At 44.6% G+C, this 18,016-nt stretch overlaps 1 protein-coding gene across 1 annotated transcript in view; it reads right to left on the reverse strand.

Annotated features, from left to right (window-relative positions):
- Positions 1 to 262: 262 nt before the first annotated feature.
- The window catches only part of LOC141749642 (amine oxidase [flavin-containing] A-like), a 40,712-nt gene continuing 22,958 nt past the window's right edge, over positions 263 to 18,016 (reverse strand). Inside the window, exons 5-15 of the mRNA XM_074603476.1 lie at positions 17,078 to 17,169; positions 13,913 to 14,054; positions 11,918 to 12,067; positions 9,629 to 9,788; positions 8,301 to 8,397; positions 6,689 to 6,742; positions 5,712 to 5,769; positions 5,202 to 5,299; positions 3,624 to 3,735; positions 2,090 to 2,152; positions 263 to 1,627 (exon numbers count right to left, since the gene is read on the reverse strand). Of these exons, the coding sequence (XP_074459577.1) occupies positions 1,472 to 1,627; positions 2,090 to 2,152; positions 3,624 to 3,735; positions 5,202 to 5,299; positions 5,712 to 5,769; positions 6,689 to 6,742; positions 8,301 to 8,397; positions 9,629 to 9,788; positions 11,918 to 12,067; positions 13,913 to 14,054; positions 17,078 to 17,169 (1,182 nt within the window). The 3' untranslated portion in view covers positions 263 to 1,471. The remainder of the gene's footprint in view (positions 1,628 to 2,089; positions 2,153 to 3,623; positions 3,736 to 5,201; positions 5,300 to 5,711; positions 5,770 to 6,688; positions 6,743 to 8,300; positions 8,398 to 9,628; positions 9,789 to 11,917; positions 12,068 to 13,912; positions 14,055 to 17,077; positions 17,170 to 18,016) is intronic.

The following is an 18,016-nucleotide window of genomic DNA, read 5'->3' on the forward strand; positions in this document are numbered from 1 at the left end:
ACCAGCACCTCAGCTGAGATTGGTCTGCACTCACGGTGTCTACAAGGCTTTTGTAGAAAAAAACAAGAGGACACATGAATGTGGTTGAAGCAGAGGCCAGGAGCGAAGTCATCTTAGGTAGGCAGATATTTCTGTTGGCATATAGACCTGGATCATATTGAGCAGGGGAAGGATTTGGTGGCTGCTGCATGTGATGTGCCGAGTGATTTAATGCACTAGAGGAACACCACCTTCCAAAAACTCAGAAAAAAACAACACGAGAAAGAATCTGAAGAAAAGTTTATAGAAGAGCTCCTCTTACCAAGGTTGCAGGGCTACTGCAAGGCACATTTTACCCATGTTGAATGACAGTTGAGTTCATGGACACATACAACGCTCACATTTCATGGCAAAAAGACCGCATAATGATGGTACGTTGTGAAACATATATTCCAGACTTCAGTTAAACACTAAAGTGATTATTTTAAGTGTATCATGTACATAATAACAGCGGAACAGGCAGATGCATCCAATTACTGTAATTTACAAGGCAGTAATTCAAGCCCCAAATATATTTCTCCTTATTGGAGGAAGGCGGTACAGATTACGAGCAAAACGAGGAATTGACAGGGAGCCAGGAAGCTGCTGCCATTCGGAAAATAACAGCCAGCACCTGCTGCAAGTTGGAGGGGCTTTAACTTTGCTAATTCCTTTCACTCCGCTTTAACAGCGAACGGCTCGGTTGGATTGGATGCTCTCGGGCCAGGAAGGAACCGAGAGCCGCGCCGTGGCTGTGGCCGTGCCGCAGCGATGTGGGTACCCTGCAGAACAGATAAGCGCAGATGTTTGCTGGGTAGCGGGCAGAATAAAGTCCACTCGGGCTTCCTCTCTCACCGTTTAGCGAGCTGCTTCATGCTAATTACCGCTTTTCAACCAGCTCGCGGTTCAGTTTCATGTTGCGATGATTAATAATTAATCAAATGCATTTGAAAATTAATTTGGCAATTCTATGTCTGATTGGCATGCTAATCTCTTCTGTGCAGCGGGGATGTTACGGGAATAGTCTCAGATATTCTGAGCCGCTAACCGAGGTGAATACATAAGGGTATTTATTATCTCATCTGGTAAAAAATAAAGCAGCAAGTGGAAATGAATGCATTCTTCAAGGTCTCTCTGCCTTTCAGGAAAGGTGTGACTGCATTTTGCCTTGCCTGTGTTAGGAATATAACATCGATATTATCATGTCCCATCAAAACAAATGGACAGGAAAAGGCAAATTTGAAAAACACCCCCACAATTGATTTATTTCTCTTTAGCTGGTAGCAACTGCAGTAGATTTGATGCATTAATTATGGTACTAAAAAGAAAAATCACAAGGAGAACAACTTTTGCCCTTTCCAGCTGTCCATGCCACTTCTCTCCAAAAATAACACTCATCTGGTAAAAGGGAAGAGGAGGGAGTACACGGCTTCCACAAGACGTGTGGTCCCCACTAGTTTCTAATTAGTAGTCCCTTTTTATAGGCAAACAGCCCCACAGCAGCCACAGAGGTGAAACACACGGTGGAGCTAAGCAGGCAGAGCAGTCCCGGCACGGACGGCAGGTTCCTCTCCCAGAAGCTGGTGGTGAACGGTCGGGCTGGGACATCCTGCGGGAGAGAGGAGATGGTACCACAGCAGGGTCTCCCTCACCGCGGGAGCAGGGACGTGGCAAACGTCCCCTGCTAGGCTGGGCAGATCACAGGTTTTTCCCAAGGACCAGGTCGCGGGGCGGGGAAGGAGGGTCAGGGCTGCCAAATGCATATTTTCTGTCATCCGTGGGACAGCAAAGCTGGAGTGACTTGTGACTGGAAGGAGGTTATATTTGGCTTAAAACCATGGCCTAGGACTGAGCAGAACTAGGCTGATTTCCCGCATTTTGCGGTCCCCCGGGCTCTGAGATCCTTGTCCCTGGGTCTTGGCCATCCACCCCTCAGACAGGGGTAACAACAGTCCTTGGATGAGTCAAAAAAAGGATGATGCATGTGAGGTAACCGAAACCTCGATGAAGCAGGGACCGCAGCCTGAGGGGTGCACACCTGACTGGGTGACAACGAGAAAGTCTGGCTTACCTTTGACTCTGGCTCTGGCATCCAAATTTCATTCTCTGAGATCCTCCCCATACTATGCAATATCTAGAAGAAAAAAAATATTTGTACCACGCGAGAAGAAATGAAAACCCACACTACTTTCAGTTTTGGAAAAGCAGAGCAAATCAGAGCAAAGTGACGTTGATAAAAGGCATAACTATGACTAGCTGAAAGTGCTTTGAACCAGAAATTGTATAGTGGTTTCTCTGTTTATATCAGCAAAGAGAGAAGAAGGAAGCAGTTTTGGTTGTTTGTGTAACTATATGATAGCTGGTCATCAAACCATTGTGGGCCTAATCAGTGTTTTAAGGATAAAAGGACAGTTTCACAGTGTCATTTGTAAAAAGCAGGACTTCACTCAGAAATCCACACGAACTACAGCTTCTCCAGATGTTTACTTAAAATTTTTTCCTGAGTACAAGTAAAAATGCTTTTTCACGACTGTTTGAGAAATAGCAAGGTGAGGTTACTGCCACACGCTTGGGACTCAAAGCCTGTTAGAAGTGATGCTGCTTGGATCACCAACTAGAAAGAGGAGAGATACAACTCTGGGGCTTTCCAAGTACACAATTATGAAGTTATCTCTTGGCTATGCAGGCAGTACAAAGCTCTTAGAGGATTTTTCTTGAGAATAAACTGATGTTAATAATCATGGACGTTCTCAGTGGCAAATGAATGTCTCCAGAAGAGACAGCGAACCGTCTCTGTAACTACTGCTCACGGTCATGGAGAAAAGAGAAATTAGGTGACTTGAAACAGCAAGTGATGAGGATTATAAGGTGAATATGACTTTCTATCAAATGGAAGCAAAGGGCTGATTTTCCCTTAAATAACAGCTCCATGGCTCTGTCATACAGCAGTTGTAACTGTAACGTACGCCCTTTAATGTTTTTTTTCCCTCCCTCCAGACTGTTGTAAAGGGATCTCACTGTGACTGGGAACCCAGCCCAATGCGTGTCATTCTGAGGAGATTTAGACATTATCAGAGCTGCCCATTGTGAATTCATAAAGCTGAGCTAATGGTACTCTCTCATAAAAGGAGAAGCAGAAGGGATAGATGAAAAATGAGAACAATGCTCAGATTTCCAGATTGCTACACAGGAAATGGCTGTGAGCATTTGTAATGACTTAAATTACTTTTAAAACATACAGTGATTAATTTGTTAGAAATTGAGGTAGTATATCTAAGGGCAGCATCAGGTTGGAGGGTTTTTTCCTCTAGACATGAGGCATCTAGACATGAGCTTCGTTTTAAGTCTCCAGTGCAGCAACACACTGTGTAATGTTCTGATTTGGGTAAGATTCTCGGCTTCATGTTATTCAATAACAAACTTAGTAAAGTTAAAAAAAAAAAAAAAGGCTTTGGTTCACATCCTTTTCTGGGATTCTTTCCCATCAATTCTAGGAGGCTCTGCACAACTACAGAGTGTGATGCACAAAATCAGAGCCTCCAAGCTGTACTTAATCCTTTTTAACCTTCCGCTAGAGATGCTGAAAGCAAACCAACAGTCTGTACCTCTCTGGCTGCTCTCTCTCCTGCCTGTACGGCCCCCTCCATGTATCCACTCCATTGGGTAGCTGTCTCTGTGCCAGCAAAGTAGATTCTGTCAACAGGCTGGCGAATGATCCTTCAAAACAAATGGAGAATGTCAGATGACAAGTAGCAGCAAGGTGATGATCCTTCTAAAAGCAATTTATGGGCTTTGATGGAGTGCTCAACTTCAGTTCTTCAGAATTCCTGCAGACCTGGGCTGGAGAGCGTGGTGCACTAAGCTGTCTCTGCATGACCACCTACTTGCTTCTGTACACAAAACTCGAGATCTGGGAAAGAAAAAAATCTAAGGCATAAATCAGTGTGCCCAGTTTCTGTGCAAAGTAATAGGAGCCTTATTTTAGCGCTGGGATAAGGGATAATCCTAACAGCCTCCAGAAATGCGTGGCAGCTGACAGATTTATGTCTTCTGCATGGCAGCTTTGTTGTTATCCTGCCGTTACAATGGGACGTGAATGATGTTTTTGCAGTGATGGGTCACTAATACCAGCTTCTGTTTGGAGGCTGGACTTGCCTGGCTGCAAGTCCTGCCAAAAGAGGACAGCAGCTGAAGGCCTCAGCATTCAGAGAGTTGTATTCGCCCCGTAAGGTCATATAAGCCAGCCCTTCAGCCGTGCCAAGCTGCACAAACATCCCGGTCAACCCATCCATAGGTAATAAGCTCCCTTTCCCATAGAGAGATTTGCTTCCTCTAAGGGCTCCCATCTAACCCCAATTAGGTTTTCCCTGTCTGCCTGACACGAGCTTCCCCAGGTCAGAGGCCTCACCCATCACTACCAAGTGTTCAGATAAATTACAACTGCTGAGGCTGGGCACAGGATGGCTTCTTCCCACTCGCATCTTGGCACAGAGGCAGGGTGTAACTCCGTGATGGACACGCTAAGGAGCTCACGCTGCAATGTGCCACACGGTTTGTCTGGTCTTTGGCTATGGATACAAGATTTGTCTGGTTGTTCCTATTATGTGCTGAACCGTGCCTTCCACACGCTTTTCAGTGATATACCAAGTATTAATCAGTATTATCTAATACTTGCCTTTAGGAATGTAGCAATTCTGCGTGGGGAGGATATGGGAGGTTTTGCTGAGTGGGAGGAGCGAATGAGGTTTCATGTAAGGGTTTTGTGTCTTCCCCTTGTGATGTGACTCAATGGGCTTCACCAGAACCCGGCGCTCCTCCTAAGCAGTCAGTGGAGACTCTTCATCTGTTCAAGATATGCGCCCTCAAGGTCTTAGAAAGCCTTAAAGGGATCTACTGCAAATACTGCGTAGCAACGAATACTGTAAGTAACCTCGTGGGGAAAGGTTTCCTGGCTCTAGCAGGTCCCTTTGTGACTATGCATTTATTTTGTTGAAAGTCACAAAAGAAACTCCGCTCTTACTAAAGTCAATAGCAAGATCCTTGTTAGCTGGGGAGCAAGGGAACAGAAAGAGGGTTGGAGTTCCCCCAGTATGCTACATATGCCGTAAGTTTGTTGCATAAGGTATATCACTGTACACGAGCTAAGAAATGTAAATTAGAAAGTAAAGCATTCTCTGTTTTACCTTCCGTAAGAATACATTATGCCTGGTGGGAAGTAGGCTGTGTAACAACCCCCTGAATATTGCTCCATGCTCCAGTTCTTTTCTTCATAATGCACAGGCTGCAAGAATTAGCAAATATTAGAGAGTGAAACAGTGGCAGAGAAACTGGAAATAAAAAACCGATTTCCTTTGAAGAAGGGGAAAAACAGGCTAAGGATATGTGTCAAAGGAATGCCGTGTCACCTGGCTAATGTCATTCATCCGCACAAAACACATCTTTGCAGTTTTACAGAAGCACTAGCCTCCCATGGGGAAATGACAGGACAAATAAAAGCACACACTGCCTTCTCTTTTCTTGTAAAGAGTGAGACTGGCAGCTCTTTTCTTCCTATACTAGATGCTGCTGTCCTTCCCTTGAGAGTACAGATTGTATGGCACAACATGCAATTTTAGGTAGCAGGAATTTTGGCTTCCTCCTCCAGATGTACAACATCTGTACAACAGAGGTGAAAACAGGCACTAATTTCTTACATGTAAAGCCTCTTCCATCCCCATTGCCTTGGCATATGCCTCACAGATCTTCTTCTTCCTAGATGAAAATAAAATCAGAGTCAGAAAAAAAAAAATGTTAGAAAAAATCCTCTTGGTTATTGCTCTTAAAAAAAATAATCACATTTATTGGAATACATTGGAAAGAAAGTTGTGTTTGGCTTTGTTTTTGCATCTGATTTCAAGTTCTTATCCTAACATACATATTTCAAATGCTGATGCCTAAATGTGACATCCAAAATGGACCCAGGGAATGGGAAATGTAGGTTGATTTTGGCAATGATCCCTAAAAAAATAAATCTTTGTACAGTTATTTTAGGATGCAGAACCAATTCATTCTCACATTCACTGGTGTAAGACCAGAAGAGAAGCAATATAAATCAATGAAATCCCTACAGATTTACTATAGCTAAGAACAAAATATCAGCTGGAGAATACTACTCACGTTCCTAAGTAGAACTCCTCGCATGTGTACCAAAAATCGCATTTAGAAAGTACCGTTTGTTCATTTCACAGACTAATGAAGGAACCATACTGTTGTAAACACGGAGGTTTAAAAATTTTATCACTCAGTCTGAACGTGAAGGACACCCAAAACTACGTATGTCAGCTCCCTGTATCCCTGGGGTGGAGCATCATTCAGTGAGGATGCAGTCAGGAAACGTCTTTGGAAAAAATCTTCTCAGTTCACACAGAGATACAGAGCTGATAAGTCATAACATGGAAGAGTGGGCAGGACTTGGAAACTGAGAAATATCCATAACTGGATGGATATTATTATTAGTGTCTTGGCTTGTTTGTGCCAAAAGCTCAATTTTTGCCCCAGTTTCTAGTACTGGTAGTTGCACTGAGCATGTGTATACGTGCAGATGCACACACGTTTTCACACACATTTCTGTGGGGAAGCATCCCAGAGAACTGACTGACTTCTGAAACATTTACGGTTTCTGAACTCTTACCTCTCTTCCTTACTGAGATGGGCCAGTTTAACAGCCTTTCTGGTAAGGATGAAACTGAAAAGAAAAATATGGCATATAAATATCATGCAGTGTCAGCACCCCGGCTGATTCGCAAGCTCTTGCTTGAAATTACTCTAAAAAAAAGACAAGCAAAGCACTTTACCGGTACGTAATGGGCTTGACATTTTATCATCATACCTCATCACTTAATAATTACAAGTCACACGGGTGAGAAGGCCTGTGCAGGGCACCCTGTGGAGTTAATTGAAAGGGAGAGCAGGCATTCCCAGGGGCAGGCGCAGAGGACTGCCTGGCAGCTACCAGATGAGAAAGTTGCAGATTGCAAGTGTGTTTTCAAAGCTGCCAGCACAGGCCTCATTTTGCTCTGTGGGAATGAACTCTCCATCCCCACTGACAAGGGAAAGCAAAGTAATACCCAAAGTGGGCAGAGAGACAACAGTGTCCAGCAAATTAGCCTGCACTGCCAACCCTTTTATACCTAAGTCTTATCCAAAAGGACTGAGACCCTAAGTTTTCTTGAGCCTTTGAAGTCTCGAAGACAGCTGGCCGTACCACTGCCTGTGTCATTAGGTGGTAATAAGCGACGGGAGCCTGCTGCCCCGACAAGCACCACACAGTGTCACGGACCAGTCCTGTAAGAACTGGCATTAATATTTATTTAGCTTGAAGGAAACAGATTTGGTGATTAGGTCATCTGACCTTAGTGGAGATACCTGGGGGATGAAGTATGTTCCTGTGCTGTTTTAGAAAGTTGCATAAATCCACAAGGAGAAAGCAGGAAACTGTTTGCCATATGGCGTTTGGAGGCAGCTTATTGCTCTCAGGTCACGGAAGTTTTTAAGCCTTGGACATGCCCATAAACATGTGTAGCTCAGTAGAAGTGGCAAGCTTTCCTTGCCAGATACTTAAGGAGTAGTTGCTTGACATTTATATTGGCCTTTTTTTGTCAGTCTCACCTCAGATTACAGTGGAAACATTTGTAGATATTGTTTTTTCATATTGGCTTAACCCATTTTAAAAGCCAGTCAATGCTTTTACATATTTTCCCATCTGTTTGTCCAACTATAACTTTTTTACTTGGCAGTTTCTTCAGAATCCTGATTTCTTCACTGCACAGCTGCTGCCCTGCTCAACCACCAGCTGATGCTTGTTGTCCCGCCTCAGATCAATGGGAAGAGGAGGCAAACGAGGATTTCTTGGACAACTGGATTTTCATTTTGGCCCAGGAGCTAAATGCAAGGCCCAACATAAGCCGAACACGGGTTCACAAAGCTAGGTAAGAAAGGGATTTATTTCTAAATCTACTCCACAGCAAAAAAACATTAACTGAATGCTTAAAATAAACTACAGCTGAATTCAGCAACTCCTTCCCAGCCATCTCCTTTGTATCAGGCTATTTGTAGCAGAAGCTTCTCCTAAAAGCTTATACGAACTAGAGAAGCACAAGAGACTTGTCAGAAGTGCTCTCCTCCATCTACGAGGACTGTGGGAGCGGGCACCCCTGATGTAACCTGGCCATTTCCCCTCTCCCTCCTACTCCTTCATACAAAAAGAAATACACATCTGTAAGTATGGGCTAGAAGCTCCTAACCCCATAATGGCAGGGAAAGATCCATCAGGTTTCGTGTCATCTATGGTTATTCCAATTGGAGACTCTTCATCCTCAATGACGAGGGAACCACAATAACCTAAGAGGGGAAAAGAAACCGAAATGTTTGTCAGAGAAACTTGTTGATGGTCATTGTTTCTGATAGTAACGAGCAAGGGAAATTATCCATAAAAGGAATTGTACAATAATACCTACTTGTCTGAAGTGTTTTTGTAACTCACTCTCTTTGCTTCCCTATGACTCTAGGAAATTTTGTACACAGACTTATAAAAGTCACATTTAAATTCCATTATTACTTAGCAAGGAATTTCTGTGGATTGTTGCAAGTCCCTTTGCCTTTCTATATTGGGGGGCAATAAACATTAAAAATAATCTAGCAAGAGCTATGATGATTCATTCTATGAATAACTTTGGCCAAAACAACAACAGCAGCAAGAAAACCCAGTGGAATTACATCTGGTCACTGATTTTGCTGACGATAAGGCTGTCAGAAATGGTGTCCCATAACCGTAATGCAGCAGAAACATGGGCCATCTAATCTAGTATCACATCAGTACATGTTTCAGACGAACACACAAAACTCCCCATATAGACAAGGATGTATAAATCTGCCTACATTTCTTTCTAATCCCAGTTTTTGCCCTGAAACGTGAAAATTATATTCTTACGGTGAAAAAATAGTCTCACCCAGTGCAACTCTCAGTATCATTACATAGGAGGTGGAAACTAATCTGGTCCTACAAGTAGCTCTGGAAACAGTATCAATTAAAGCTGCAGAACACATGATGTTGCAGTAATGGAAAAAATATCCTGATTTAAACAAAAAGCTAACCTACTTTTTCCAGTTTTTCAAGTCTGTAGAACAGAAGATTAAGAACAGGGAAAAGTCTTGCTTACACCTTAAGCTTTCCTTGTCATCTCCTGTAAATTCTCTTTGGCTACCCTTACTCTGCCCCTGGCAGGGAGAAGCATGGACTTACTGCGGTAGGGTCACCCCTTCCGTGCATTGCGGATTTCAGCAACGCTTCCTGTGGAAACCTTGCTTGTTCTTTCAGTCGTTCCTCCTCACTAGCAACAGTGAGATTCGGGATCATATTCAGGTCTGAACTCATTGCGGGAAAAGGTGTGCACTCAGGCTTGGAGGAAGAGCTCTCCTTTCTTTCTAAGGAGCTTTACCTTTCTCTTATCTGTGTGTTTGGTTTGGGGGTTTTGCACATGTAACCCCGCCTCGGGTTTATTCCCTGAGAGACAGCAGAGCTTCAAAACTAGTGTAGCATGGGGCTCCCCAGCCCTTCGCTTTCCCCACATACCCTTCCTCTCCCAGAAGGCTTCCCTGTAGTACATCATGCATTTTATGACACACCCCATAGGCAAACGATGAATTAACTGGTTTCTCTTCGACGGCAGTTCTGGTTTGTAATGAATCTTCGTTGTCAGGATGGGAGGGATAGCACTGATCACATACTTGCCCTGAAACGTAAAACACAGTCAGTACAGACAAGGCACTGCCTGCCTGTCGTTGAGCTCAGCCCACAGGACACCTTTCGAAGATGCTCTTATCAGTTGTTAACAACTTTCCCACACCTGACTTTGCTGCTTAGCTGTCCCACACCGATATTTCTAGGTGACCCAAATAATTCTGCCATTTCAGATTAAAAAGCTGGGAAAAAAAAATGTTGTTTTGTGGTTAGATGATTCTTGACAGCTTTCCAGACACTACAGGACTAGAGATGAAACTTGTCTGGAGACAGGTGGGGAATGGGACAAGATAGATAGATCTCATGGCACAGGTAAGAGTGCCTTTCACCACCCCCAGGAAAAGGTGAAACACATTTGTCGAAATTATAAGCTGTCAAAAAAACCCCCCAAAAAACTTTTGTGCATGTTCACAGAATACTAATTCAGAAAAAGCGACACTGATGGTGATTTCAGCTTTCCTGAACGCACTCCATCCCTCTTGCAGGTCCTGTGTCTGACTGGAACAATGGACGCTCTGCTTCGGGACTCAGGGTGACACTATATCACAACAGACACTGCTGCTCTCAGGCACTCTGACACTGGTGGGGCCACTGAGTGCATGAAGCCTGTCTCCTCTGACTTGGCTGCTGCTCAGCCAGCACAGAGGGAGAAGCATGGGCTTTAACTCCAGGGTTTAGACACGCCTGGAGGAGGGAGGGAGTCCCTCCTCCAGAACATCCTTAGACCGGCTTCTCTGCCAAACAGCCCTTTCCCTTTCTCCTCCAAACACTGCCGCTGGTGAGACTGGTGAGACCATCACTGGGTCTGCCACTCGCAAACACTGTGCAAACCCCCGTGGCAGGCTGGGCCCTGTGTGCAGAAGGGAGCTGCCGCCCCGTGGGTGCCACTGTGGGTAATCACATACTGACGGAGCATTTCACATCTTACTAAAGGTGTTTGAAATGTCTTTTTTTTTTTTTTTTCTTCTCCAAACCACAAACTTAGATATGAACAGGAACGTTATTTTTCCTTTCTTTGAAATGGTCTCAATGCAGAACTAAAATGGCTCTGCAGAGGGATCTGGACAGGCTGGACCGATGGGCTGAGACCAATGGAATGAGGTTCAACAAGGCCAAGTGCCGGGTCCTGCACTTGGGTCACAACAACCCCATGCAGCGCTACAGGATTGGGGCAGAGTGGCTTGAAAGCAGCCCATCAGAAAAGGACCTGAGGGTGTTGGTTGACAGCCGGCTGAATATGAGCCAGCAGTGTGCCCAGGTGGCCAAGAAGGCCAACAGCATCCTAGCCTGTATCAGGAATAGTGTGGTGAGCCGGACTAGGGAAGTGATCATCCCCCTGTACTCGGCACTGGTGAGGCCCCACCTCGAGTACTGCGTTCAGTTTTGGGCCCCTCGCTACAAGAGGGACATTGAGGTGTTGGAGCGTGTCCAGAGAAGGGCTACAAAGCTGGTGAGGGGTCTGGAGGACAAACCTTGTGAAGAACGACTGAGGGAGCTGGGGTTGTTTAGCTTGGAGAAGAGGAGGCTGAGGGGAGACCTTATCACCCTCTACAACTACCTGAAAGGAGGTTGTAGAGAGATGGGGGCTGACCTCTTCTCCCTGGTGACAAGTGATAGGACGAGAGGAAACAGGTTCAAGTTATGTCAGGGGAGGTTTAGATTGGATATTAGGAAACATTTTTTCACTGAAAGGGTTATTAAACATTGGAATAGGCTGCCCAGGGAGGTGGTGGATTCACCATCCCTGGAGGTGTTTAAAAAAAGGGTAGATGGGGCACTTAGGGACACGGTTTAGAAGTGGCTTTTGTCAGGGTAGGCTAAAGGTTGGACTCGATGATCTTAAAGGTCCCTTCCAGCCTCAACAATTCTATGATTCTATGTAAAAATATATAATCACAGAAAAAGGCAGAAAAGGCACAGTAATGACAGAAACTAACTAGCAGAACACCAAGAAGAGACCCAGTCATAAATAAATCTGCAAAGCAGGTTTCACAGAGTGTCAGTGTAGTCTGGGAAATAGACGAACACAAATGGATACTTCCTGATTACATCTGGCTAAGAGCTACAGCAGATGTATTCCTCCACTAAATGCATACTCTACTTTTATTCTGATCAAATTACCTCATATATCTCATGGTTTAGAGTCTCCACAATGACATTATCACCTGTCTGATCAATACGGACCACAGGTCTCTCCAGTTTAACTCTGCCTTTGAGGCGTTCCATTATTTTCTCTGATATCTGACCAGAACCCCCTTTAAACTTCCTCTCCTAAAAAAACAAACAGAAAAGAAACACAAACAAAAGATCACCAGCATTAATCACAATGACATTGAATATGACATGCTCATAATAAAGAAACTCCAGGCCAAATCTGCAAGTCTTAAGGGTGCATAAAGAGGCCCAGACTTTCAGAAGAGCAAAGGCATAAACCCGAGCCTCAATGGAGATTGCTGCCTAAACCACTTTTGCAATGGCTTCTTCAATTTAGCTGGCTTAAAGACTCTTGAAGCTTAGAGAACAAACACATATAATGCAGGTATTCTAGCTAGGCTAAGCATATCACTTCATTAAAAAGAGGTTTTGAGTATTTTACCCATCACCGTGCTACAAAAACCGTGATGTGTGACACAGGCAGCAACTTGCATCTGTACAGCGAAAGCCTGCACCAGAAGCAAGACAGATCTCTAACTGGGTTTGGCCTCGACTGCAGCAGGCAATGAGCTTTATCTGTCCCTGGGAAGACACAAAGACATTGCTGTCTGGAAAAAAGCACAGTCTGTGACATATATTTCCTTGTGATGTCTGTGCAGAGGCTCAGGGGAAGCATTAACCCTCTTTTATCTACCAGCCACCAGCGTTATATCAAGCAGCTCACTTTTACATATAAGATGCTGGTACTGGCAGGGAGGAAAGGATCCACAAAGCCTTGTGCTGCAAGACTGAAATGGCTGTCTGAAGAAGTTTTATAAGACTCATCGTGGCCGCTACGTCAGAAACGCTTAGCGTTTTTGCTCAACTGATACTGATTGGGGTGAGGGGAGAGGGAAGGATGGTAGAAACCAAGACAGCTTGCCCTACCCAAGCACAAAGAAAAAGAAGTGCTCTTCCCAGTCTAGCTTTCCCCTCTCCATGTGTCTTGTTTAGCTATGAGCATCTTGGGATTAATTTTACTTTTAATTCTAGCTGCGATGTCTAGCAGCTGCTGATGTGGGACAGCAAATGCAGCTGAGGGGCTCCTGAGGTGGAAGGCTCTTAGGTCTTGCTCCTACCTCAGAGCAGCATTAGCTCTACTTACATCTTTCTTGACACATCGTTGTCTAGTCTTACCCCAGCAGACATCTCTCCAGGCAACTTCTTGTAATGTCTCCCTTCCCGGCACACTTGGAAGGGTGTGGTGCTATTTCCACTTTTGCTGTTGGTAGCTTAAGTCTGAAATACTGTGTGTGCTTTCTGAGGCCGCGTTAACTGAGATAAGAGGCTAGTAAAGGGTGCTGACATACCACATCCAAATTACTTTGACAGCTCCCTCTCCCCATTTCTGAAGCTTCATCCAGAATGATCACATGAAAACCATGATGTTCTGCAGGCAACCAGGCACCTGCCATGGCCAAGGCGAGAAACAGTCTGAAGTAGCTCATAAAACATGCTGCCACGTGAGCTCTCCCAGGAAGGAAGGGCCTTTTACTATCTACTTCCAACTCTTGCCATAAGAGGCTTCAATGCCAAAAAACCACATTTCACCCTGAAGTACCCTTGCTTTGAACTCCTGAAAACATTCAGATGTGCTAAGTAACCCATAGAAAACAAATTGGCAAAAAAGCAACAAAACAAAAGGACTGTGCTGAAGTGAATGCAGGAAAAAACAATTGACTAAATTGTCCCCATTTATCCCAAAGCCTAGCTAATAAAAGTCCCCAGGTACAACAAGAAAGTCCTCAGTACAAAGTTAGCCGAGAGGGCTGTTCCATCCCGTGAGAACACAGTTGTCTCCCATGCCACATGAACTTGGTGTTTCAACCTCTTTTCATTAATTGCAGGGCCTTTGATGGGTACGACACTCCACTTGCTCTTTCTGGTTTCAAGAGAGGAGGAAGAATATGAGATGTTTTGTACCTGGCCCCCATTGGTGATAGAGAAAATCCTGGCTGTGCCCCCACACTGCCTCACGTACCACAGGAACCAGAGAGCGGAGACCTCATGAGGCTCAGACGTGACGTTGACATTCACAAAGAAGGTGGCAAATTCTTTAGCAGCTCTGCATGAGACAGGAGCAGAAACAGGCAGTGAGTAAATGCGACTCCCTGACTGCGGTCAGGATTGTCTTTTTTATTCTCAATAAGGGCTGCCTTCCCAATGTCAGAAAAGCCAAGATGATTTATATCCGTCTCATTTTTTAGCCTGTAGCAAGACTGTTTCTATCCATACGTCCCTCCCTCCAACAGCATTTACCCATTCAGTTTGAAATCCCACTGATTTCACCTTAGTTATTGCTTTAAATGGTTTCCCAGCTTCTATTCCTTTCGTCACAGCTAATATTTTTCTCAACAGGAGAATGCATTTGGTAACCAGTTAGTGAAACTCTTCTGCGTTTCTCCTCCATGGGGAGTTCATCGGGCACATCATTTCCAAGGTCTGATGGGTCCCGCGGGACTCAACTAGCCATGCGGACAAGACATTCCCCATCGCCCATGTAACACTGCTGCACAGACCTTTTGTGAAACCAAGAATCAGACACAGCAAATAACCCAGAGGAGCCAAATTGGCAATCGTTGCCATAAATATCAGGAAAGGGTCAGCTGTCTACTACAATAAGTCCTCTGAACATAAACAGAGTTATAGCAGCAGGAAACGAGGACCTGGCTATTCACATTTCTTTTATTTGTGGCTACAGATTGCTAAGAGAATTGAGATCATTTTGCAAAGAAGGTGAAAGGTCTTTGACTTGGATGAACTTTCATAAAACAACATGAATTTATAATCATCTGCTAAAGGAAGGAACTTTGCAAGTTATCTGGGCTAAAATATGTAACACATAAACTTTCATAACCTCATTTCCCTGAGTATGAAGTCCAGCCACCTCTATTTCATTAGCCAGGATATGAAAACATCCTGCAAGCAAGAACCCTCTGCCACAATTCTGAACGCACCAAGACGCTAAACAGTTGTAGTAGGTTCAGACCTGAGAAATGTGAAGAGAGTCTCCAGAATCATTAGATGCTGATCTATGACACATGACAAACAAATCTTCTTTTATAATCTTGACCCAAGTCACATAGAAAATGCTGCAGAAGAGCTTTTCTGTTTAGGGCACTACAGTTTTTAACTATGTGTAGAAAAATTGGGCTCGCCTTGAAGATCTGAAAGGGCTTTTTACTGAGTTTTTGAATGTATTTCAGCTGAGCAGATCCATTAAAACTGGAATGCCACAAAGCCATCGGCAGTAGAAGCAGTCTTGCAGAGAAGCATGTTACAGGAGAGATCACTATAAACCCAGTTCTGCTTATACTCCACCAGCTCCCTGACTAAGAGGAACAGTAAAAACTGGAAGAGGAAGAGACAGTGCACTTGCAGCAGAAAGAGTAGTTCAAAATAACTGAGTTTGCAGGCAAATGGCTCATGAAACTAATTGTAAAGAAAACTACAATGCCACAGAGAGCAAGAGAAAGTCCAAATGGCCGTACCTCGTATCACATGGAGCTGGAACAAAGTTTAAGCCAGCAAAATAAATTTCAAATGGAAAGTTGTGGTCAGGAAGCTGCAGGCACAGTGCTAAACCACAGTCAAAATGAAAGGGCAAGCAGAGCGCAGCCGCACAAATAAAAGATGGTGAATACAAGTGAGGAGAGCGTTAGAGAATAGCACAGGGGCTGGCACAGCAAGCGGGGACACAAGTGCTCATATGAGCACACTTCTCTTTGCCTCATAAAGAGAATTAATTGAAAAAGGAAAGGCAGAGAAGAGTATTTCCAGTTGTCGTCACCTCACATTGAGCATCGTTCCTTTTTTTCATTCATACAGTGTGGTCCCTCATAGACATATAAAACACAATGGCCATTTGCTAGGCGATACATCACCTTGGGCCCTCTTCCTACCAACTAAGGTTGATGCTCTGTTGGGCCTGCTACTCACAAACAAGGAAGACCTGTCAGATGATGCAAAGGTAAAGGGCAGCCTTTGGCTGCAGTGGCCATAACACTGTGGAGTTTAAAATCCCGACAGGAGTAAGAAAACCAGCAGAATTGCAACCCTGGATTTTGGAAAAGCAGATTTTATCCTCCTCAAGGATCTGCTTGGCAGCATCTCATGAGAAACTACCCTGCTGGGCAAAGAGGCCCAGGAGAGCTGGCTGGCTTTCAAGGGCTTTCAAGGCTTCCCCGGAGCAGAGGGAGGGTGCACTGCAATGGGCAGAGCTGAGCAAACACAGCACCAGGCTTGCTGGGACGAACACGGACCTCCCGAGCGGGCACAAACCAGCCAGGGAGGTGAAAGGCAACAAGAAAGGCTGCCTCCGCTGCCTTGTTTCTCTCCAAGGGTTTTGGAGGCCCAGCAGGCACTACTGCTGAAACAAGGAGCAGCATTTGAACTTTCTCCAGAGTTTCCAGAGTCGACAGCTGCTCACTTCCCCCTTCCTCAGGTCTCACGCTGCCCCATCCATCAAGTGACCACTGGAAAGCAGCTGCCCTCTGTCACGGCGTGCTGCCCTCCGATGTGCCAGCTGCACTTGCCTGCTCCGTGGTACATGCCACACAGCTCACTCCGTAAAAGCAGACACGTATGATAACTGCACAGAAGAGGACATCACTCCACAGCTCCTAGCCTGCCATGGGGCTGGGGAAGCCCCCTCACCCCCTTCTGCCTCCATTTCTGTGCCTGTGCCTGCAACTGACCTTTATTCATGCCTGCCAAGCGGAGCTTTATTTGCATGTTGCTTTTCCTAAAGACAAAGGTACATGTTCTCCAACTGAGTGAAGTGAAAGCGTGGTGGGAAGAGCGCATGTTGTCACTCCTGTGTGCATGGGCCTGCTGAAGCTTACCCAAGGTTTCCCCAGCACCTTTAATCCCACCTGCCAGCCAGCCCAAGCTCTGCGTACTGCCTTATCCTCCACAGGCCCTCATCCATCGCCTGACAACAGCCCATCACAAAGACCAGCCTCATTTCAAACACCTCCTGTGTTCTCACCGCCTGTACCCCAGCTGTCCTCAGCTGTACCCCAGAATTTGCCAGGGAGCCACTATCATTCTGTGGCTGGATTTCAAAATGAATAGAGTGTCACGTACTTGGTCCAGCAAATCTTATTTATCAGCTCTTTCATGGTCATTTTGTCCCATTCTTCAGCATGCGGAGCGTCCCATGGTGCTTCAAGAGGAATCTGGAGACAGAGGGAAAATATTCAAGAAATTATTCAGTACTATGTCATTGCCTGGTCATAGCTAGTTAGTAGCACAGAGTTGATTGATATGTTGGCCAGGAGTTGCTCTTGTCCCCTGCAAATAGCTTTAAATTTGGAATAAATTCACTAAACGGAATACTTTTCACTCACACCTTTGGGCAAGAATTGTACCATGACCACCAAATCTGGCTTTGTCTGACCGGTGAGTCCCAGCGTATGGGTATAGTTCACCTCGCCTTTAGTCGTCCAGAATTGAGGTGTCTATTCTAATTAAGTTGTCTTGGTGTCCTCTAACAACTGAGGGAAAAAATTCTTTCTCCAGTCAGGGATTCAGTCAATTACCAGATGGGTATCTAAAGGCTTATATGTCTCTCTGTTAACTACAGAGGGAGGAAAAATGTCTCAATACCATTAAATTATTTTAAACAGTTAAATACTCAATTATAATCCATTGCATGTAAGTACCGTGACATGTGAGGACACTATCATATATTTGAACCTTAAAAAAAAATATTATTTGACAAAAAAAATGTGTAGTATCATATACAAATTGGATTCTGCAAAACCACACAAACGCCATGAACTTTGCAGGAATACAGTTAGTTATGCTTGAAATTTATTGTAAGGTAGGACTTCTTCCTACTTACAGCCAGATTATAAGGCAACTGATAAATATTTGAAAGACAGCATGATGCTTCAGGAGCTACTTTTTGCTCACAGGAAGATCTGCCGTTGTGCTCCTTGAATTTTGAAGGCATTTATGGTTTCAGAATTTTAGAAATAAAATTTTAGAAACAAAATTACTATGAAGCCAAATTGGAGCCCA

The sequence above is a fragment of the Larus michahellis genome, chromosome 1 (assembly GCF_964199755.1).
Source record: "Larus michahellis chromosome 1, bLarMic1.1, whole genome shotgun sequence".
In the NCBI taxonomy this organism is placed as follows: Eukaryota; Metazoa; Chordata; class Aves; order Charadriiformes; family Laridae; genus Larus; species Larus michahellis.